This window comes from Rhinoderma darwinii, chromosome 4 (assembly GCF_050947455.1).
Source record: "Rhinoderma darwinii isolate aRhiDar2 chromosome 4, aRhiDar2.hap1, whole genome shotgun sequence".
Lineage (NCBI taxonomy): Eukaryota > Metazoa > Chordata > Amphibia > Anura > Rhinodermatidae > Rhinoderma > Rhinoderma darwinii.
The window spans coordinates 10911610-10937089 of record NC_134690.1 but is presented as its reverse complement, the minus strand read 5'-3'; the positions used below and the strand labels follow the sequence as shown (position 1 = coordinate 10937089).

The window sequence follows — 25480 nt, the reverse complement described above, 5'->3', positions numbered from 1 at the left end:
CAGTTTTTGTGTCAAATCCTCACTCCTCATGAATTCCGCATGGACCCCGCCAAGGTCCAGGCTGTGGCAGAATGGGTCCAACCTGCCTCCCTGAAGGCGTTACAGTGCTTCCTGGGGTTTGCTAATTATTACAGGAGATTTATTGCTAACTTCTCGGTTATCGCTAAGCCTCTTACGGATCTCACTCGCAAAGGTGCTGATCTCCTCCACTGGCCTCCTGAGGCTGTCCAGGCATTTGAGATCCTTAAGAAGTGCTTTATCTCGACACCAGTGCTGGTTCAGCCCAACCAAATGGAGCCCCATTACCCTTAGCTTCTGTGTACCCTTGTCTGTTGTCTGTCGTTCACTTATTGAGCGTAGGGACCGTCACCCAGTTGTACCCCGTCGCCTAGGGCGGCTCGTTGCAAGTAGGCAGGGACTGAGTAGCGGGTAGATTAGGGCTCACTTGTCTGTTTCCCTACCCCCGTCATTACACTTTTATTCCAAAAATTCTCCCAGTTTTAAATGGTTCTTTTAAATGCGGCCAATTGCGCTGTTTATGTTGTAACAACATTTCAAACAGAAAATAAGTTTTTTTGTTCTAATGTAACTAGTGAAACATTCCCAATTAGGGCTTTCCTTAATTGTGGTAGCATCTTTGTCATTTACCTACTGGAATGTTCGTGTCGACTGCAATATATTGGTCGGACAATTCAGTGTCTGCGTAGCAGAATTAATAAACATAGGCACAATGTCCTTAAAGGCTTTTTAAAGCATAGTGTTTCGAGACACTGTGCTTCATCTCACAATTTCCAATTTAATAAAATTATTATCACCCACATTGAACAAATATCCTGTGACATCCCTAACCGGTTTCAAAAACTCAAACAAAGAGAAAACTTTTGGATTTTCAAACCTATGACATTGCATCCTAATGGCTTAAATGACATTTCCGAAACATTCCTTGATTAATGCTTAATAGTTAGACCTTCTGTATATATACCCAATTTTTTAAAGCATCTCAGGGTATATTTATTATTAGTATTACCTTTATGTATATTTTTATATATATAATTCTTAGTTTTTATTTTTAGAATGCACTAAATCTGAAGGTTTGGCTGAATGGCTTATTATTGTATATTATTTTTTGGATGTATATTGAATATGATTATATATTTGGCACTTACCCTGCCTTGATTGTTCTTTTGCTCTCCGGCTTTGTTCCCTGCTATCTGGGTCCGTTGTGACTGCTGTGGTCCCGGAAATCCTTTGCCGGTTCCTGTGGTTCCCTGTGTATACTGTAACATAAACACGAGTGGTAGTTATATATTTTATATTTTTATTTTTATTTCTCACCTATGCAATGTCTTTTATTATTAATTTTTGTATTAATTGCAACAGTTTGTGCTTTGAATTATGCCAAATGTATTTCATATTAACTTTTTAGCTTCTATTGTTCTAGCATTTCATTTCTAGCATTCAATATGATGTCTAGAGACTTATATGTCTCCCACTGTCTTGTTTGCATCCAATTGTATGTTTAATATCCCTTTTGTGTTCCAACTCCCTGCTGGGCATCCAAAAGGATGTTTTCAAGTTTAGCATCCAAATGGATGCTTAGTGTCATTAGCTGAGCGTCCTTTTGGATGTTTTATAGCATAGCATCCAAATGGATGTTATAGACATCGCTTGCGCTTCTCTCCCTCGTTTTGACCATCCAAATGGATGTTTAGTAATGTAAACATCCGAATGGATGCTTAGAACTATATTTGCACATCCAAATGGATGTTTTAGATCGTACTCGTGCTTCACCTTCCGGTTAGCATACAAATGGATGTTTTAAACGTTACGACTTGATATTTTATGTTTTTCTTGCTCCTCTTCCCCCTTTTTAAAGAATGTTGCTAGTTATTTATTTATTTACATATATATGCGTTCTTACCTTTTGTATTGTTAATGTTCTTTTAACTTACAATTTTTTCTAGTGATTACGTCATTGATGCACTTTGACCTTGATCACATTGGCGGCTTTTTCTTACCGCGTGGCTTATTTAAAGCACTGTTGCTTATGCTGTAGTTCATATAGCCTGAGGAAGATGCCGGTGCGGCATTGAAACGAGTAGCCTTGATTGTTTAATAAACTTCATCATTCTACAGTATTTGTACCATCATTCGTGAAGCAGCACCATATTTTTTCTCGTTTTTCTCAAATTGCATATTGCCTCATTGCGGTGGCCAATAGGCCTGACCGGTTGGGATTTAGTCTGCAGCACTCACTTCTATCTACATGTTATTTAGTCTGCAGCACTCACTTCTATCTACATGTTCAACGCGATTTATCTACGGCCCTGTGGTAAGCATTCAATTGTCATATACTGACTGCTATTTCCGGGCTTACTCACACTATGGGGTGCCGTGTTTTTTCCTTTTATTTCTCTCCCTAACTATTGGGGTAGGCACAAAGTAAAGAGGTGGGAGGTACGGCAGTGGTGAAAATCAAACTAGTAGGGTCTCTTTGGAGGGGCAGGGCAGAGACAGCTGGTGGGTATCAGGGGGCAAGGTGGAGAGACTAAGTGCCAGGGCTCGGTGGGGGAAGCAGGAGGGGATTTCTGGGAGAACAGAAAGTGGCATAGGTGGCGACACCGGGTATGAGGGCGCCCATGTCGCCCGTCAGAACAGCCCCCCCCATGGCCAGCTTACTATAGCAGAACAGAGAGGTATCTCCCTACTCTGAAATCTACTAGCGCCACTGTAGCTCCCTGAAGGAGCGGAATCCCCCTGTGGCCAGGGATTCCACTCCTGAAGCACTCCGTTTCATGTCTCTGTTCATATATGGACAGTGACATTAGGGGCAACTCCTGACGGGGAATCCCTGTCCACAGCATTGCCGACTCTGTGCCCAGGGATTCCACTCCAGGAGAAGCCCTTGACATCACTGTCCATAAATGTCCACAGACAACAGGGGCTTGTCCTGGAATGGAATCCCCTGTCACAGCATTGGCAACGCTGTGGACAGGGATTCTGCTTCTGGAGTTGCCTCTGATGTCACTGTCCTTATATGGACAGAGACATCAAGTGGAGCGCTCCAGGAACGGAATCCCTGGCCACAGGGGGATTCCGCTCCTTCAGGGAGCTACAGTGCCGCTATCTACAAAAAGGAGGTTGCTATCTACAAGGGGGCTGTGGGCTGTGTGGCACTACCTACCAGGGAGCTGTGTGGCAGTACCTACCAGGGTGCTGTGTGTCACTACCTACCAGGGGGCTGTGTGGCACTACCTACAGGGTGCTGTGTGGCACAATCTACAAGGGGGATGTGTGGCACAACCTACAAGGGGGCTATGTGGCACAACATACAAGGGGGCTGTGTGGCACTATCTACAGGGGGCCTACGTGACACTACCTACAAGGGACCTCTGTGGCACTACCTACAAGGGGGCTGTGTGGCACTACCTACAGGGGGCTGTGGGGCACTACCGTCAGGGGGCTGTGTGGCACTACCTACAGGGTGATGTGTGGCATTACCTACAGGGGGCTGTGTGGCAGTACCTACAAGGGGGCTGTGTGGAACTACCTACATGGGGGCTGTGTGACACTACCTACAAGGGGAATCTGTGAGTGATGGGCTGATGGTCATTTTACTGTGAGTGGGGGGCTGATGGTCATTTTACTGTGAGTGGGGGGCTGATGATCATTTTAGTGTGAGTGGGGGGGGCTGATGAATATTTTACTGTGAGTGAGGCCTGGCCTGATGATTATTTTACTGTGAGTGGGGGGCTGATTATCTTCAAGTGGTTTCCACCTCTGACCTGCAATTTAAATTAATAGGAGGCAGTACATTTCTGCGGCGCCCTTTTGGAGCTTTTTTTCCTGCGCCTTTTGCATTCGCTTCAACAGCTTAAATAAAACGAAAAAAAAAAAATCACACAATGCTGTCACTTCGTGAAGGAACTTTGAGGCAGATTTTTTTTTATCCTTACAAAAAATGCTGTGTGAACATACCCTACGAGTGTAGTGCTTGTTTTTAGCCATTTTCTGTCTTTCTCTAAACTATTTTTGGTAGGGATGCCCTGAGGAAATTGTATTTTTCCAGTGGTGCCTCGAGTCCGAAAATTTTGGGAAACTAAACGCTGTACTAGACTACAGGATCATGCCGGCCTACGCAAGGATCCCGTCGTGGAGCAGCTCTGTTCATCGTGGGAACGGGGCCTAGGTGAGTACATCTTTTTTTTTTTTTTTCGGGGCGCTGTCTACAAGGGGGAGGTTGGGGGGCTGTATGGCACAATCTACAAGGAGAGGTGGGGTGCTTTGTGGGCCGTATGGCACTGTCTACATGAGGGAGGTGGGGGCACTATGGCACTGTCTACATGAGGGTGGCGGGGGCTGTATGACACTGTCTACAAGGGGGGGGCTGTATGGCACTGTCTACAGAGGAGGAGGTGGGGGCTGTATGGCACTGTCTACATGAGGGAGTTGGGTGGGCTGTATGGCACGATCTAAAAGGGGGAGGTGGGGAGATGTATGGCACTGTCTAAAAGGGGGAGGTGGGGGGATATGGCACTGTCTAAAGGAAGGCTGTATGGCACAATCTACAGTGGGCACTATCTACATTGGTGGACTGTGACAGCCAGGGGAAGGAGGCATTATACTGTGTGGGGGCCACTAGCCGGACATTATACTGTGTAGGGGTACTACATGGGGCAATATATTGTGTGTGTGGCAGCCATGGGAAAGTGGCATTATACTGTGTGGAGGCCACTAAGCGGACATTATACTGTGTAGGGGCACTACAGGGGGCAATATACTGTGTGTGGCACTTAGGGGGCATAATACTGTGTAGGCATAACTAGAGGACAAAATACTGTGTCCTTGAAGGAGTTATAATATATTATTATTATACTGTATGGGGGGAACTAAAGGGGCATTATACTGCGTGGGGGCACTATATAGGTCATTATACTGTGGGGGGCATTACACTTTTTTTAATGGGGCATTTTTTTTATGATTGGGTTTAAGATAATTTTGCACGGGGTGCCATCTATCCTAAGGCCGGCCCTGTCACTACCGAACACAGGTTTGAATGCTATGTAAACCATTGCATGTGGATTTTGTTGTTTTACCAGTCTGTTTGGTGCTACTTTGTAAATACTTTTTATTTAAAATTATTTTTACTTTATGAGATACAGCTTCTTTGTATCCTGTATACAGAGCAGCTGTATCATGCACTGAAACCTTTATCTGTTTGGTCAGCGGGACTGACGGGTTCAGTGTCAGCAGGTCCTGAGTGTCCCTCTTCATAGTTTAGATTTGATCGATAACAGGTGGATCTTGACCCGCCGACACTGAACCCGTCGGTCCTTCGGACCTGACGGATACAGGTCTTAGCGCACGATACAGCTGCTTTGTATACAGGATACAAAGCTGTATCTCCAAAAGTAAAAATTATTTTTAATAAAAAGTATTTACAAAGTTTCATAACACACACTAATAAATTTTTGATATATAAAAAAGAGGTGTACATAGCCTTTAAGATCTCTCCCCCTCCCCCAGGTATCCTCTCTCCTTCCTCTACCCCTCCCTTTAGATATCCTCTTTTCTCCCAGTTATCATTCCCCTAGTATAATGTCTCCTTCAGTCTCATCCACCCTTCATTATTATCTCCTACCCACTACACCATAATCTCCCTGCCCCCATTGTGATCAAACCCCTCCCATAGAATGCAAGTGTCTTACCCAGGTCTGTATGATCCACCGCATTGTATCAATAGCAGCAGCTCTACGATGGCTCTTATCTCCTGTGCTGTGTAATAAACCTGTCTTCCCCCTCTGCTTACACAGCACAGGAGATAAGAAGTAAGAACTGCTACTTGTGATACAATACCATGAAGCAGTGCTGAAAGGAAATAGTATCGACATGGGTAATGTTGCTTTTTATTGGGGGGGTATGATGTGAGGAGGCTCCGGGCAGAAGCAGCCTGACAGACATTACATACGGACATAGACATCACATACTGTACTCACTGTGTCAGAAGTCTTCTGCTGCTGCTGCTGTGTGACGCCTCCACTGCATGCAAACCTCCCGCTGTCTTCATGACGTCTCCCCTCCTTGTCTCCTCCACACACGCTGTTACACCGCTGTGGAGGAGGAGGGGCGGGCTCTATGTGAATAGATTTTATGACTTTACTTTGATGCAAAGAACGGGCCCCGGCTCCATGATGGGAACTGTTCCTTTCACCAAAGTGAAATCATAAGCGCCCGTGAGCAAATTAATTCCAGCAGTAGAGAGCGGGCCCCCATTTTCTCAAATTTATGACGGGGCCCCTGATGGCAGTACCGCCAGTACTGCCCTGTTGGCGGCCATGGTAGTAGGCGACACAACATGACTCAAACACTGTACAGCACAGGAACACAGTAGCACGGGATACAGGCTACAGGTAGCAGGAACGGGAACACTGGAACTTGAAAACACCCTTCGGGGGACCATTTGCAAAGACAGACACAGGTAGGTACAAACAACGCTCAGGCAATGAAGGAAGGGGCAGGGCCCTTCTTATAGTCCAGGGTGATCTGGGAGCAATCATCTCAATCTCACACATGTGTGCACTCTGGCTCTTTAAGGCTGGACTGAGCTCTCTCGCACACCCTAGTGGTCACTGCGGAACAGGACGGCCGCATGTGCTGACATCTCTGGAGAAAAAGGCATCAGCCGGATGAGAGGAGTTTGTAGTCAACCACGGACGTTACACATGCTTACCTGTCCCTGCTCTTCCCTCCACTCCAGTGTGCTGCTGAAGTCAACGTCCTGATGCCAAGTGTGGAGAAGTGAGTGTCGTGCTGACCCCATGAAAACACAGACTCATAACTACAGTATAATTTACTTTTATTTTTTTATTTTATTAATTATTCTTTATTTAAAAATGTAAACAGCACTTCACAGGAGAAATACAAGCTTACAAAAGAATACAAAATAATGTACCAAATGACATCTGTGAGTCTATAGACCAGGCTGAATGGGCATAAATGCACATGTCGAGATCATGGTTTTACCATTTTATAAATCTCTAGTCAAACCACACATGGAATAGTGTGTACAGTTTTGGGCATCAGTTCACAAGAAAGACATAGTAGAGCTTGAGCGGGTTCTAAGATGGGCAACTAAAGTAATAAATGGACTAGGTAGACTAAAGTACTCAGAAAGATTATCAAAATTCAGTTATTTAGTTTAGAAAAATTTACGGCTGAGGGGGTGACTTATATTATTTTTTTTTAGAATATATCAAAAGTTAATACAGAGAACTTTCTCATGTCTTTCATCAGTAGACTTGGCAGTCTTATATCAGAACAGCTTTGAAGGCCTGATAAGGAGGCCAGTATATATATATATATATATATATATATATATATATATATATATATATATATATAGCATTAGTTTATAATAATAGCAATTGATTATAACCAAAATAACCAAAAGCTATATAAATTATGTTTAATAATTAACTCCCCTTTTGTTTATTACATCAACACCTTTATTAACACAATCTTAATGGATCTTTTATAAACTTTTGGAAGTACACAGATGACAAATGCAAAGAGAAATAGGACATAGTTACAGATAATTAGTACGGTTGAAATAGACATATCAAGTTTAACAAAGGTTAGAAGGGCTCCGTTCTATGTAACTCTAAACAATGTTCTCCTTGGCTTGACTCACTAATGCTGCAGTCTGGGTGTTCCTAATATCCTCTGATAATAGCCTCTCCTTACCTATGTTCCTCCCTCTTTGTTCCCCCACAAGCTCTCCGGTCTTGGTAATCAGGTCTTGGTAATCAAGGACTCTGTTATCTGGTTCAATCCTTTCATCTTCAGTGTCACTGTCTGCATTTCCCTTTGTAAGACTGAGTACAGTCTACAAACACATCCTTTTTCTGGTGTGTAAACAGCCGCTATGCTCCAGTGCCACCCGTAATGTGGTGAAAAAGCATTGTCAGTCACAGCCTGGTTGGCATCGGTGGCCGTAGTCCTAAATTTTCCTCACCTCCTATATGTCCCATGCCTCCTTTTGTGCACACAGTTTAGGCAGGGAGCTCCACCTGCTTGAGGAGTAATGATCTTCCAGAGGTCTACGCCAACTTCCATTTAGAGAGTAAAGCAGAGAGGTGCACTGGAATACAAACCACAAGGAGAGCTACTTACTTAACGTATGGAGGCAATGTTAGTATATTATTGGTTTTTAGTGCTCACTGACATCTCAAGAACGTCCGACACTTCCAAAACACAACCTAGAGACACGTCATTGCCTGTCTTCGACAGTCATAATGTGTGAGGATTGTCCCATCCCCACACTTTGCAAAAAAGTTAGTGAGACATAAAGGCAAAAAATTAAAAGGGAAAGTAAAAAAGATCACTTGTGAGAGAGAGAGATCGGTGTTGCCGCCTGTAGCCAGAATCCCCAAAGCCATACCCACAAAGGAGGAGGAGAGGAGAGACTTCTAAGAAATCTCACCTGCAACCGGTTAGTCTGTCCTGTAAATCCCCCTCTCCGGGTCACATGCAAGGGAGGATAAGGCTGCTTGACATGCCCTTATCCACCACCAGCTGATAAGGAAATTTTGAACAAACTCTCTCGTTTCACGGTGAAATTAAATGAAAGCTTTATTAAGAAAGATAAGTTACCATAATAAGAGAGAGATGGAGAAGTTAGAAATAAGAAAGACATGGCCACGTATATCCTCTCAAGAGTTAGACAGAGGATCTAAATATTGACTTTTAGATCAACCTTTAATGGTCTTTTCTGGCAAACTGCCATTAATGAAGCGCCTTACAAGTTATTGGCCACACAAGAAATGCCTACTAATGACACATTATTCTATTTACAAGCTTTATGTTGTCTGAATATCATGCCTGTCTCCAGTAAACTCGGTAATCAAATGCATAGAATGGCCTTAAAGGCCTGTTAAGGAGGCCCACAGTCTTATATTCAGAGAATACTGCTTAAGAACAAACCTTAGTAAGCAAGATTATGTAAAATACATTTCAGAGGCTAAGTATACATATATGTAGTATAAGCATATAATAATGGCAATTGATTATTAGCAAAGGCTATAATGATTATATTTCTTTATTAATGTGTTATAAATGTACTGAATCATCTGAATAACACAAGACCAGTAAAGTTTTCATTTTGTAAATACCAAAGTAAATGAATCATGAATCAGGAAGATGTGCTGCCAACAACGATAATATTTCTTGCAGCATAAACAATGAAATCAGCCGATGAACGATCATTTGCCCAATACTTGGCCTGTATAAAAGGGTCTTTAGAGTTAGAAAAGATTCAGGCATTATTATAGGTAAGTCCTTCACATAAAATTCAGAATTAAACAATGTTAACAACTAAGGCAACAGTATATCCCTATATTTATCATAGATTTTAATAGGAATCCCATCAGGTCCTGTTGCTTTATTCTTAGCAAAAGATAATAGAGCTATCTCAACTTCTTTTATAGTTATGTAGAGGTCCAGATAGGATTACATTTTTTCCAAATCCTTTACAGTGTTTTTAAACAAATTTAGAGATTCCAGCCATACAATTAAACTAGTTTTAGATGGATGTTTTTATATTATTAATCTAAAGCATTACAATTTTCTTAAGTTTTATTATTTCCTTCCAAAGTAGCCCTCTTTCACTAGAATTTCACTACAGGACACCAAAACAAAAACAAAAAATGTGTCAAATTATATGATTTTTTTAGTTCTTCATTCCTTATAGTCAATGACATTACAAATGCAATGGATGAAATCAATGTGTGACCTTAAGAGGTTTGTTTCTTTAAAAATCCTAACCAAGTACAAGAGAAGACGCCAAGGAAGGACATTTTCAACTCTGGATTGCTGATAATAAAATAAATAGAGTGAAGACTTGTGTAGGTACAAATGCAAATATTGCAAAATAAATAAAGTACAGTGATTTTTAAATGTAAACTTAGAGCATACATGATGTAAGCCACAAAATACAGAGCATTAAACAAGAGAAAAGAGATCATCTTCTGAATGACACTGAGGTGAATGTCTCGTTGAGCGTCACTGAAGCCGGAATCTCTGCTGCTCATATTTCTGGTGTGTCTCAGGAGCGACAATATGATAAGATAAATGGCGACACAAAATATCATGAATGGTATGATGGATCCAGCAAAGTTGATGAGAAACATATTGTTTACATTTATTTCCATGGTTCCATTTCCATCGTCGGTGCCATTAACAAGATCAATAGAAAAAATAACCCATTTACAAGGCAAACTGGAGAGAAAGGAGATGACCAGTGAGATGAGAAGCAGCCAGGGGACCAGCTTGGAGATGTTCATCTTGAGTCTCATGAAGAGTCTGTTGTTGTAGGTTGTGATCTTCACACAGTAGAAGACACAAAGCACCGAGCCCCACCACAGACTGCAGAAGTTCATACACACTATAGAGGTGAATACATATTCAGGAAACGAATCAATGTGATACAGTGGCCGACCAGATAATGAATTAAAAACATTGTGTGTATATACGCTTAGCAGCACGATCCTCACCAGACCCAAGCCAGTAATAAGAACATCGATGGTTTGGATAGTTTGACGTTTTATCCACCAAAACAAGTTTACTATGACAATAAATCCATTTATCAGTAACCCGATGATGATTATGAGGAAAGCAACAGCAAAAATAACCAATTCTTCAGTATACATCTTATATTCAAGGATCATGTTGTTATCTGAAATCTCAGCTTCTCTGTAAGCAGCCACCACCAGATATCCTACATGTATTATGGACGAGTCAGCCTGTATCTCTGGTGACTTCAGTTGATACCAGGGTGGAATAGACATAGGATTATTTGTTTCATGTTTTGCATAATATTTGGCTTCTAGTCTACAAATAACAAATATAGTTCAATTTAATGTATTACATGGAACAGTGGAAGGATTTTACAAGTACATGCTGATAGATTTCTGTATGGAAATGTTATGAATTCTTACCTGAGGTACTAATTGATATTTTAGCCAAAATACACAAACTCGCAACCTGCATCGAGGGTTATGTTTATCTTTCGAGACTATACTTACTGATACTAGAGAAGGTTACAAGTACTTTCCTGACCACCTAAGGCTGTGTTCACATCTGTGTCGTGTTTTCTATTATAAATATAAACCACACTGCAGTGCCGATTCCATCTTAGTGCCCCTCCTTTTCACGGGAAGAATAACGCTACAGGCTGCGCTTCTTTCGCCATCAAATATAATGGCATCTGTGACAGAGCTTCTGACACAGATTTAAACATAGCCTAAGACATTCAACATATGTCATATACATTTATCATATATCATATACATTCATATTAGTAGTAATAATAATAATGATATTTCCACTTTGTCGATTACGTTGAAACCTGTCTGGTGTGGGTTTGCTATGGACATTAAGTACTTGTCTGCTCTACACTTTAATTCTGTTCAAACCTGGATGTTAGAATTCTCATGGCTCATAAGAGAAGGACACTGGGAGCCTGGCGATCCATTTGCCTTAGGGATTTGTGAGTAACAGTAACAGAAGACATTTGTAACATAGTTTGTTGTTGGTGCGGATGGTTCCTTCTTGATACATGCAGGAATGGGAAGAGAATTGGAATACAACTATTGTAATTATTAACGGCAGAGTAACATCCTCTTTCCCTGAGGTAAGACATAAATATTTGATCACTTTCTTGTTCACGATTACCTTCTCTGATTGGTGCTCCTCTCCAGGTAGTTTGTATTGTAGACAGGTCCGCCACTGACATTGATTATCTCAGCTTCTTTATATTAAGCGATTGTGTCAATGGAAACGGCCACTTTGCAAATCCCATTACATTCATATCAACTTTGTAGCGTTACTAGTAAAATCTCATCTCTTATAGTATTTTTGGTAAATAGTTAATTTTGAGAGAATTTATCTATTCACTTCTGTCGATGTTACTGATGATAAGAACGTTAACGGTTTGAATAGTTTAATGGTTTATCCACCGACACAGTTTATCTATGACAATAAATCCATTTAGAAGTAACGTGATGATGACTATGAGGCAAGAAGTGGAGTAAAGAACCAATATTTTAGGAAGCATCTTATAATCAAGGATTGTGTTCCGTTTTCTACTACCTCAAACTCTCGGTTACCAGCGAAAACAGCACAAAAGTCAAACTACTACTACTACTACTACTCATCATCACTCTCAGGTAAGAACAAATAATGTCCCCTTTGCCCATTGCAGCCATGTCACCCTGCTTAAGCTAGTATAACTGTTCTTGGCCACTCTGACCATTTCCGCCATGTCACCTTTTACAAGTAGTATAACCGTAGTTGTTCCCTGTATGCCTTGCTGCCATGTCACCCTGCTACAAGTAGTATAACCGTACTTGTCCCCTGTGTCTACTGCTGTAATGTCACCGTTACTGTTTTAATTTATTTTTCCTCACAGGTCCCTGGCAACCGGCAACTCATTTGCATCATTGCATTTTAAGTTTTTGCTGGGTTACTCCAGAATTTTGCAGATCATCCGTCTGACCTGCAAAGTCATCTGGCAGTATCTGAGAGTGGTGGTGATGCCGCAGTCCAAGGCAGAGGACTGGATATGGATTGCTGAGGGCTTCTACCAATCTGCACAGTTTCCCAACTGTCTCGGCGTGCTAGATGGAAAACACATTCATGTGAAGAGACCGCCTCACTCAGGGTCCCTATATTTCAATTATAAGAAGTATTTCATGGTGGCGCTGTTTGCCTCGGCTGACAGTGACTACCAATTTGTTATTTTAGATAAAGGGGCCTATGTGAGCTCTTCGGATGCTGGCATCTTCAGGGCTTCCAGGATAAGTGAACGGCTACATCCAACCAGCTCGCCTTTTCAGAACCGAGACGAGTACCCAGATCTTTTGGACCTTCAGCGCTATTCGTTATCATGGCAGATGAAGATTTTGGAGTTTTCGCCCATGTGTTGCGGCCATTCCCCCAGTGTGGTTTGGATGAGGTGAGGCATATTTTAATTTACCTGCTCACACGTGCGAGATGGTATGTGGAGTGTGCCTTCCGGATTCTGAGCAGCAAATGGCTGGTAATCCAGAGCTCTCTTCAAATGGATCCACAGAACGTGATGCTTGTTATCCAAGCCTGTGTCATTCAACACAATTTTTGCATGATTCATGAGTCTGCGCAAGACAGTGACCTGGAGCAATTTCCTACCAATGCTACTATCCCTGTTGTAGCGTCCATGGGCACGTACATTCGGGGTTATGGGGTTACAGACTAGTGAGAGTGGATATTACTATTTAATGCACCTGAGCCCTCTCCCTCTATAGCATTTGTGACTTGTCTGCATCCTGTTGGGAACTGGTGTTTACCAACCCATTTAGTAAGTACTGCCTTTTTTAGAGTTTTTTTGAGTCCCTATTTTTTCTGGATACAGATATAACTTCATCTTAAGATGACGATCCCAACTATGGCCCTTGGACATATGCTCCCTTTTAAACTGGTCTCTGCAGGTATTCCAGTGATTTTTTTGCATGTTGCCTATATAAAAAAATATGATTACAATTAAAAAATAATTAGGGGAGGGTGTGAGGGTTGTTGAAGGTAATAAAGTTTTGGTGGGGTGGAAACTTACAGAACTTGGTCCGCTGTTTTATTGAGACTGTTTCCCACTCCTCTGGGTGAAGCTCCTTGACCACTTCAGTCCAGGCCTTCTCCTTCAAAATTGTGCCCTTATTTTCCTACAGACGCTTGTCCCATATCACTGGGCGATCCTGGATGGACAAAATGAGCTGCTCCATTTGCACTTTGGTCAGAGCCATGGTTTGGTGTTGCCTGAAATGCTGGTGTTTCTGGCGTGTGGCCTGTACTGTGGGTAATCCCCTGGCATCGCTTAGCAACACTTACACAATTACAGACGGCTACAGATCCACAGATGCAAATGTCCGCAATTGCGGAAGGGTCCAAAGTTTTTTATAGGAAGTCCCTGCCGCAATTGTGAACAAAAATAGGACATGTTCTACAATTTGCGGATCATTTCTACGGCACGCACACACAACCATTAATTTACGGAAGGTTGTCTGTGGCCCATACAAACGAATGGGTCCGCAAAGTCATCCGTAATTATCGTTCCATAATTACGGATGAAAACTATGGTCGTGTGCATGAGGCCTAAGCTTACAATAATAAGAGAGAGATAGAGAAATAAGAAATAAGAAAGACATTGCCATGGAGATCCTCTCAAGAGATAGACAAAAGATGTAAAGATTGGCTTGTAGATTCGCCTATTAAAGGTCTTCTCAGGGTAATTGCCATCAAGGAACCACCGTACAAGTTATTGGCCACACTAGAAATGCATACATATGATACAGCATTCTATTTACAAGATTTATGTTGTCTAGCATATCATGACTGTCTCCAGTAAACTTGACAGTCTTTTATTAGAACGGCCTTGATGGCCTGATAAGGAGGACAGCAATCGATTTTCAGATAATTCTGTTTAAGAACAAACTTTAGCTAGCAAGATTATATATATATATATATACATATATATATATATATATATATATATACATATATATATATATATATATAGAGAGAGAGAGAGAGAGAGAAAGAGAGAGAGAGCATAAGCTTATAATAATAGCAATTGATTATTATCAAAATCTATATAGATTATGTTTAATAATTAACTCCCCTTTTGTTTATTACATAAGGAGGCCAGCAGTCTGATAATCAGAGAATACTGTTTAAGGACAAACCTAAGACAAACCTAAGATATAAAGATGATATAAAATACATTTCAGAGGCAAATTATATATATATATATATATATATATATATATATATATATATATATATATAGTATAAACATATAATATTGGTAATTGATTATTAGCAAAAGCTATAATGATTATTTGTCTTTCAACTCCCCTTTTGTTTATTACATAAACAACTTCATTTATAAAGCAATAAACGTAAAACAAAAAAAAAGAAAAGAAGGAAAAAACACCTTTATTAACACAAACGTAATGCTGCTTTTATGAGCCTTTGGAAGTACATGGATAGCATGAGCAAGGAAAATGCAAAATGCTAAATAAATGTTAAAAAATAGCCAATCATTTATAGTTTTCTGGAGCCCTATGTCTCCATTGATTTCATGCTTTTACAGGTCCCAGATATTTTTTTTACCTTCTTAGATTAACGTTTTAAAGATTTTTGACTGGCTTTATGCCATTAAGAAACCGCATTACCACAAGGTATTCCCCACACAAGAAATGCATACTAATAACATATTATTCTACTTACATACTTTATGTGGTCTGAATATTATGTCTGTCTTCAGTGAACTTGGCAGTGTTATCTAGGAAAAACATTAAAGGCATGGTAAGGAAGTTTATATTCATGGAATACTGTTTAAAAACAAATCTTAGTTAGCAAGATGATATAAAATACATTTAAAAAGCAAAGTATATACTAGTCCTTCTCAATGAATTAGAATACCATCAAAAAGTTTAATTATTTCAGTAATTTAATTCAAAAATGTAAACTCATATATTCTATAGATTCATTACACACAGAGTGATCTATTTCCAGAATTTTTTTCTTTTAATGTTGATGATTATGGCTAACAATTAATGAAAACCCAAAATTTTGTGTCTCAGAAAATTAGAATATTATATAAGCCCAATTTCAGAATGATTTTCAAAACCGAAATGTTGGCTTACTGAAAAGTATGTACAATATATGCACTCAATACTTGGTCGGGGCTTCTTTTGCATGAATTACTGCATCAATGCGGCGTGGCATGGAGACGATCAGCCTATGGCACTGCTAAGGTGATATGGAAGCCCAGGTTGTTTTGATAGCGGCCTTCGGCTTGTCTGCATTGTTGGGTCTGTAGTATCTCATCTTTCTCTTGAAAGTACCTCATTGATTATCTATGGGGTTTAGGTCAGACACATTTGATAGCCAATGAAGCACAGTGATACTGTGGTTATTACACCAGGTATTGGTACTTTTGGCAGTGAGGGCTTGAAAATGAAATCAGCATCTCCATAAAGCTTGTCAGCAGAGAGAAGCATGAAGTGCTCTAAAATTTCCTGGTAGGCGGCTGCGCTGACTCTGGACTTAATTATACAGTGGGCCAACAGCGGCAGATAACATGGCCCCACAAACCATCACTGACTGTGAAAACTTCACACTGGACAGCAAGTAACTTAGATTGATGCCTCTCCACTCTTCCTCCAGACTCTGGGACTTGATTTCCCAATGAAGTGCAAAATAAACTTTCATTTGAAAACAGGACTGTGGACACTGAGCAACAGTCATTTTAAAGGCTTAGGAAACCTTTTTTGGTGTTTTGTGTTGATTAGCTGATTAGAGTGACACCATGAGTTTACAATCTTTACGTTTTACCCAATATTCAAATTTTCTTAAATACTAAATGTTGGGTTTTCATTAAACTGTTAGCCATAATCATCAACATTAAAAGAAAAAAATGATGGAAATAGATCACTCCGTGGGTAATGAATCTATATAATATATGAGTTTTACTTTTTTAAATAAATTACTGAAATTAATTCACTTTTTGATGATATTCTAATTCATTGAGAAGGACTAGTATATATATATATATATATATATATATATATATATATATATATTCCATAAATTAATATGCTCTAGTTTCTGATAATATTGTGATATGTTGTTGTAGTTGTAGCGATATATCTCCAATATATATGTATGCACTTTCATGGGCAAGTAATAAATATTAGGTAAATCATTTTCTGATATGTATTGCACACGTGGATAATTCAGCTTTTCCAAATAACTAGGCAGTTCATAGATGAATCTCTCCAATGTGTATCACAATAACAGATAAGTTACAGCTCCCTGGTTTCTAAAAATATGACTAAACCACAGCTCATGCTTTAGAAAGTGGTCAATGTGCGATAAATATCTCTCCTGTAGATATTACAATAGAAGTTAGATTCTGCAATGTATCTGTGTTTTATAAATAAGTGTTTTATAAGAGATTCAAAAACTGCGCGGATAAATAAGTCCAAACACAATCGCTAAGTGAATAGATATAGTTTACTTCAATGCAAAATATACAAATCAAAATGTACATAGAAGTAAGTAAACAGATAAAACATACAGTGAAGGAAATAAGTATTTGATCCCTTGCTGATTTTGTAAGTTTGCCCACTGTCAAAGACATGAACAGTCTAGAATTTTTAGGCAAGGTTAATTTTACCAGTGAGAGATAGATTATATTTTAAAAAAAACCTGAAAATCACAATTATATATATTTATTTGCATTGTGCACAGAGAAATAAGTATTTGATCCCCTACCAACCATTAAGAGTTCAGCCTCCTCCAGGCCAGTTACACGCTCCAAATCAACTTGGTGCCTGCATTAAATACAGCTGTCTTACATGGTCACCTGTATAAAAGACTCCTGTCCACAGACTCAATTAATCAGTCTGACTCTAACCTCTACAACATGGGCAAGACCAAAGAGCTTTCTAAGGATGTCAGGGACAAGATCATAGACCTGCACAAGGCTGGAATGGGCTACAAAACCATAAGTAAGACGCTGGGTGAGAAGGAGACAACTGTTGGTGCAATAGTAAGAAAATGGAAGACATACAAAATGACTGTCAATCGACATCGATCTGGGGCTCCATGCAAAATCTCACCTCGTGGTGTATCCTTGATCCTGAGGAAGGTGAGAGCTCAGCCGAAAACTACACGGGGGGAACTTGTTAATGATCTCAAGGCAGCTGGGACTAAAATTGAGCTATTTGGCATTAACTCAACTCGCCGTGTTTGGAGGAAGATTAAAATCCTGCAGTGCCTGCAAGGTCCCCCTGCTCAAGAAGGCACATATACAGGCCCGTCTGAAGTTTGCAAATGAACATCTGGATGATTCTGAGAGTGATTGGGAGAAGGTCCTTCCCTCCACCAGAACATTAAAAATGGCTCGTGGCTGGGTCTTCCAGCACGATAATGACCCGAAACATACAGCCAAGGCAACAAAGGAGTGGCTCAAAAAGAAGCACATTAAGGTCATGGAGTGGCCTAGCCAGTCTCCAGACCTTAATCCCATCGAAAACTTATGGAGGGACCTGAAGATCCGAGTTGCCAAGCGACAGCCTCGAAATCTTAATGATTTACAGATGATCTGCAAAGAGAAGTGGGCCAAAATTCCATCTAACGTGTGCAAACCTCATCATCAACTACAAAAAAATGTCTGACTGCTGTGCTTGCCAACAAGGGTTTTGCCACCAAGTATTAAGTCTTGTTTGCCAAAGGGATCAAATACTTATTTCTCTGTGCACAATGCAAATAAATATATATAATTGTGCCAATTTGATTTTCTGTTTTTTTTTAAAATATAATCTATCTCTCACTGGTAAAATTAACCTAGCCTAAAAATTCTAGACTGTTCATGTCTTTGACAGTGGGCAAACTTACAAAATCAGCAAGGGATAAAATACTTATTTGCTTCACTGTATAAAAGCAGCTGACTATTCATCTGGCTAATCTGGGAAGGGTCCACTGTTGTATAACACCCAGAAGTTCCAAACAATAAGGGTCCTGACACTTTGAGTTCCAGATGAGCTCTACTTTCTTTGCCTATCCAATGTTTCTTATTACCCTGACGGTTTCTAATTTCCCCAAACAAAACCCATGGCAAATCCCCAGATTCTAGAAGTTTTAAGACTACCCAACTTTAATAAGTATAAATTCTTGAACAAATAAATAAAAGCAATTATTATCAGCAGGTGTGTGGCGTGCGTGCGCGCACTAACCTCTTACTATTAGGAACTTATAACATCCTCGTGCTTGGTATCTCTTGGTAATTTATTGCAAAAACTAATGCTAAAGTAGAATATAATATGACAGAACCATTTAAAATTTGCTCTTAGGGCCTGTTCACATCAGCATCAGGATTCCATTCGTGTGTTTCTGTCAGACCTTTTCATCAAGAAACGATAGCTTTCCGTTTGCCATACCATTGATTGCAATGGTATTGCTTCTGTTACAAATGGTATCCGTTTATATCTGTTCTGTAAGGTTTCCATTTTTTTTTGGTGGAATCAATAGTGCAGTCGACTACGCTATTAAATCCGCCCAAAAAAACTGAAACCTTGTGGAATGGAGACAAACGGAAACCATTTGCAACGGAAGCATTACCATTACAATCCATGGTAATGCAAACGAAAGCGATGGTTCCCGTTTGCCTTTCGGTTGATGGGTTCCTCCGATGGAAAGATCTGATGGAACCTATAAATGGAACCCTAATGCTGATGTGAACACACCCTTACCTATAAAAAGTAAAGAAGCTACATTTTTCCATGTGTGTCTCCCCAGGCTTTAAAATTCAAATATAACCAGATATTACATAAATAGGTAGGTAGTGGTTCCTTCTGCAAATAGTTGACTAACCGATAGACAGGCTAAAGAAGTTTAAGGAAATAAATGCTGAAATTTAATATTTATTTAAAAAAAATGTTTTTTTTGGCGTATTTCCACATTTTGTTTTCCTCGTTCACACTTGACTTTATTCTGTATTTATCTTGCATCATTTTTGTGACCAAAAAAAAAATCTGAAACAGACATCAATATCGATTGTAATCAGCTTACTTTAAATTAAATGTATAAAACACTAAATCAAACAAAATTGTGTCAAATGTTATGTTTTCTTAGTTCTCCGTTCCATACAGTCAATGACATAACAGATGCTATGGATTGGAAAAAATTGTGACCTCAGGGGGTTTGTTTTTTAAAATTTCCTAAACAGGTACAAGAGAACACAACAAGGAAGGAAATTTTTAACTCGCGATTGCTGATAATGAAAGAAATAGAGTGTAGACTTGTGCATGCAATAATACAAATATTACAGAATGAATTTAGTGCAGGGATTTTTAAATGTACACTTAGAGCATACATGATGTAAGTTGCAAAATACAGAGCATTAAACAAGAGAAAAGAGATCATGTTCCGAATGACACTGAGGTGAATGTCTCGTTGAGCGTCACTGAAGCCGGAATCTCTGCTGTTCATATTTCTGGTGTGTTTCAGAAGCGACAAAATGATCAGATAAATGGAAACACAAAATATCATGAATGGTATGATGGATCCAGCAAAGTCAATGAGAAACATATTGACTACATTTATTTCCATGTTTCCATTTCCATCGTCGGTGCCATTAACAACATGAAAAGAAAAGAGAACCCATTTATAAGGCAAACTGGAGAGAAAGGAGATGACCAGTGAGATGAGAAGCAGCCAGGGGACCACCTTGGAGATGTTCATCTTGAGTCTCATGAAAAGTCTGTTGTTGTAGGTCGTGATCTTCACACAGTAGAAGACACAAAGCACCGAGCCCCACCACAGATTGCAGAAGTTCATAGACACTATAAAGGTGAATCCATATTCATTAATCACATAACTTTGGATCAGTGACCGACCAGATATGAAATAAAAAAATTCTTGTGTATATACACTTAGCAGCACGATCCTCACCAGTCCCAAACCAGTAATAAGAACATTGATGGTTTGGATGGCTTGACGTTTTATCCACAAGAACAAGTTTACTGTGACAATAAATCCATTTATCATTAACCCGATGATGACTGCGAGGAAAGTAACATAGAGAAGAACCAATTCTTCAGTATACATCTTATATTAAAGGATCGTGTTGTTATCTGAAATCTCAGCTTCTCTGTAAGCAGCCACCACCAGATATCCTACATGTATTATGGAGGACTCAGTCTGTATCTCTGGTGACTTCAGTTTATACCAGGGTGGAATAAACATAGGATTATTTGTTTCATGTTTTGCATAATATTTGGCTTCTAGTCTACAAACAACAAATATAGTTCTATTTGAATGTATTAAAAGGAAGAGTGGAAGGATTTTACAAATACATGCTGAAAGATATCTGTATGGAAATGTTATAAATCCTTATGTAAGGTATTAGTTTTGGCGAATATACGCAAGCTCGCAAAATGCATTAAAGTTTATCTTCGTCTGGCGAATCCATACACTAAAATGAAAAGGAAATTACTGAAAAGGAATACAATTTATAACATATTACTAAAATATTCCATACTTATTGATACTAGAGAAGGTTACATATTCTTTCCTGACCACCGAAGGCTGTGTTTCTATCTGTGTCATGGTTTCCATGATAAATTTAAAACATGCTGCAGTGTCGATTCTATTGTAGCGTCTGTCGTATTCAGGTGAAGAATAGCACTACAGGCTGCCGGTTTTCCCCCCCATCAATATGATGGAATCTGCGACAGATCCTTTAACACAGATGTAAAAAATAGCCCAAGACATTCAACATATATCATATAAATTAATATTAGTAGTAATGACAATAATATTATTTCCATTTTGGAGATTACATTGAAACTTGTCTGGTGTGTATTCACTGTGAAAATCAATCTCTTTCCGCTCTCCACTTAGACCTTGTTAAATCTGGATGTTTGAATGCTCGTGGTTCTTGAGAGAAAGACACAGAGAGTTTGGCTATCCATTTACCTTGGGTATTTGCGAGTAACACAAATATAACCCATTTGTAATATAGTTTGTTGTTGGTGCAGATGGTTCCTTCTTGATTTATGCTGAAATAGGAATATGACTATTCTAATTATTAACAGCAGAGTAACAGCCTCTTTCCCTGAAGTAAGACATAAATATTTGTGGCCATTGTGACCGCATGCTGGTTCATGATAACCTTCTCTGATTGGGGATCATCCCTAGGTTGTTTGTACTGTAGACAGGTACACCACTGACAGTAATGGTATCAGCTTCTCCATACTGAGCAATTGTCTCAATGTAAACTGCCCATTTGGTAATTCCATTGCATTCATATTGACTTTGTGGTATCAATTAAAGAAATCTCACCACCGATAGTATTTTTAGTAAATAGCAAATTGTGAGAGAATTTATCTATTCACCTCAGTAGCTATTACTAGTGATAAGAACATCAATGGTGAGAAGAGTTGGAAGCTATATCCACCGAAAAAAGTGTTCTATAATAAAAAAATTCATTTAGCAGTAACGGGATGATGACTTTGAGGCAAAAAGTGGAGTAAAGTACCAATATTTTTAAGGAAGCATCTTATAATCAAGAATTTTGTTCTGTTATATAACATCTCAAACACTGTTAGCAGCTCTGTGAGAAGTGAAAACAGAAAAAAAACTCAGTATTTTTATGCAATTTGTGTCATTTGCAGCTTTTCTAGATAATACATTTCTCCCATAGAGTTTTTTGTGTCATATGTTGGATAATATTTGTCTACATTTAAATGTATTATGCTCTATGTGGCGAAAAAGGAACAGTGGTAGGATCTTACAAAGGCATGCTAAAAAGATTTTTTTACAAAAAAAATATATTAAATTTTTACCAAACATCTTAAGACTTTCAGCAAACATAAAATAATAATAATAATAATACATAATAATAATAAGAGAATAAATAATAATAAATAATACAAATAATTATTTAGTCGTGTGTTATGTGCAATGTTCCTTCTAAGCCTTTCTTGCTATGGATGTTGACACTATTTTATCTAGATTGGATGCTTTATAACATGGCTGAGCACACAAATTATTAGACATATAATTTAGAAATAAAAAGATAGAGGCAGATGGACTCTTATATAAAAGGCAAATCCAGTGAACAAAAATAGTACCAAAATGTATTCATCCAGAATGGCAAATAGAAAGGAGCATTCCACACAGTAAGAGGGGAATACAATAACCTTCTTATATTAATATAATTTTTTGGGCATAAATCCTGACAGATCTGGTTTCACAATCTTCTCAATTACCAATAATAAGGAAATCTTGAACAAATTCTCTTGTCTCATGGTAAAATTAAATGATAGGTTTATTTAAGATGTAGGGTTACGATAATAAGATAGAGATAGAGAAGTAAAAAAAAAAAAAAAGACATGACCACAGATATCCTCACAAGAGTCAGAACTAAAAATTGACTTTTAGATTCTCCTTTTTAAGTTCTTTTCCAGCTGACTGCCATCAAAGAACTGCCTTACAAGTTATTAGCCACATCGTTGTATTTGCAAGCTTTTTGTTATCTGAATATCATGTCTGTTTTCAATAAACTTGGCAGTCTTATATCAGAATGACATTGAAGGCCTGGTAAGGAGGCCAGCAGTCTGATATTCAGATAATACTGTTTAAAGGGTACCTGTCCTTTTATTAGACTTTTCAGGATAAGATGCCATGTGCGTGTACATGAGGAGTAGCACTATTTATGGCCATTATATGACTTTTATTTCAATTTTTAGCCGTTTTCCACCTTGCATGCTATAGCTGTAGTTTGCATTTCTCTCTGAGTGGGGGTGGGGGGGGGGTGGAGACTAGCAAGTTTGACCCTTTAGGACTACAAGTCCCATGCTGCCTCTGAAGTTCACAGAGGATTGTTTCCCATCACAAATGACAAACTAAGCAAGTTTGACCGTTTAGGATTACAAGACCCATGTTGCGTCTGAGGTTCAAAGAAAATTGTTTCCAATCACAAATGACAAACTAAACAGGTTTGACCCTATAGGACTACAAGTCCAACACTGCCTTGAGGTTTACAGAGAATCATATCCAATTACAAACATTCAACTAAACTAAGTTGGACCCTTTAGGACTACAAGTCCCAAGCTGCCTCTGAGGTGTAAAGAGGATTGTTTCCAATTACATACGACAAACTAAATATGTTTGACTCCAATGCAATTTTTCAGACAACTGGGCATTTAGATTGCAATAGGACTTCAAGTTTTATGATTTAAGAATAAAGTGGGAAGAAGACTTTTTTTTCCTCTTTTGTGCTTGTAATTCTTTTTTTTTTCTTTTTCCTTTCCTCTAAGTGTTTTTACATTGCGCTTTTTCTGCTCTCTCTATCTCTTGCGAAAAAGGCAGGCGTTAATCAACCTTCGGACACCATGGTTAATGGGGCTGATAAAACAAGTGTGGGATATCCCATACGCTTAGGTCGAAAACATTTTGTTTCTTCGTTTTTTGTTTTGTCATCTTCTTAGCCACATGTCCAAGGTTGTAACAAAAGTAGTAAAAAAACAATTGGTGTGTTCTAACAGATGTTGGTGTGGGAAGAATATGTATATCTACAAGCCAATTACTTTTATGGGGTTGAATTTTTTTCATTAAATGTCAATGGGTTAAACTCTCCACAAAAAAATGTATCTTGCTTGGAATGAAACAATTCAAGCAAAAGCAAATATAGTCTTTTTAGGACTGTAAGACCAAAGGTATGTCAACTAAAATGTATAGATGGCAACTTAAAAACATATTGCTAACCTCAGCTAGTTCTGTCTTAGACTTTCAAGGAAAACTAAATGATTATTTTTATAGATAATGACAATAACAAAATAACGGATTATACTTTATGGTGCGCACACAAAGCGATGTTGAGGGGGCACTGTATGAAGCTCATGCACAAATGGAGGGGTGATCAAACTAAAATGTTGGATGCTATGAAGTCAAAACTTCTATTTTTTAGAATTAGAATATAGAAATACTAAACTGTCCTGTGTTCTGCATGAGATTGATCTAGTGCGCTCTCAAATTAAATTAGGCCTTTTGGAAAACTATAGGGAAAGTCTGCGGAAAAAAACTAGCTCGATTTTATGAACAAGGGAACACAACTGGCAGGATTTTAAGCTATAGAACAAAAACATATATTAAGAAAAATATAGAATTTTTAAAAACCAGCAAAGGGAAAAAAAGATTTTCACCCCAGGCCATTGTCGATACCATTGCAGATTATTATAAGAAGCTGTGCAACCTAAATGGATCACGGAGAGTAAATAATCCAAAAACAATTCTTAGATAGATTACATCTCCCCATCTCTCCAAAAATAATCAAGATTTTTTTAACAAACCGATTCGTATCTCTGAGGTTAAAGAAGTTATTCATTTTTTAAAAAGGCCTAATAAATGAATATTAGATGACCTTCAGAGATATTATTTCTCCATACTTAAAGGAACAGTGTCATCACAAATTATTTTTTTATATGTTAAAGATGTTAGTGCTTTATTAAAAACGTTTATATTCATTTGTGTGTTTGTGTTTTACTTTTTCTTATTTTTACACTTTTTCTTCCCTATGGGGGCTGCCATTTTTTGTTCCATTTCTGTGTGTGTCGATTAACGACACATACAGACATGGAATACGGCAGCCACAGTCCCATAGGGACTGCGAACGGCTCCCGTCCCATTGACTTCAGTGTACGGCGTCTGTGTGGGAACTGCGCATGCGCCGCTCCCACACAGTCCAATTCGAAATTGGCGCCGTCCGGCGCCATTTTCCTGTGGACCGGAAGTCGCGGCCGGACAGTAATATTACTACTTCCGGTCGCGGCTTCCGGATTTGTGCACTTGGACCAGCGGCAGCAAACGGAGCGGACGG

At 39.0% G+C, this 25480-nt stretch overlaps 2 protein-coding genes across 2 annotated transcripts; both read right to left on the bottom strand.

The window, feature by feature from the left end:
* Positions 1 to 9791: 9791 nt before the first annotated feature.
* LOC142759631 (putative taste receptor type 2 member 33) lies at positions 9792 to 10706 on the bottom strand. The gene has a single exon (XM_075862013.1). The coding sequence runs from the start codon at positions 10704 to 10706 to the stop codon at positions 9792 to 9794; it is 915 nt and encodes a 304-aa protein (XP_075718128.1).
* Positions 10707 to 19791: 9085 nt separating this feature from the next.
* On the bottom strand, positions 19792 to 20706 carry LOC142759627 (taste receptor type 2 member 8-like). Its single transcript, XM_075862002.1, has one exon. It carries the CDS (start codon positions 20704 to 20706, stop codon positions 19792 to 19794), a length of 915 nt encoding a protein of 304 aa, XP_075718117.1.
* Between the last annotated feature and the right edge of the window lie 4774 nt (positions 20707 to 25480).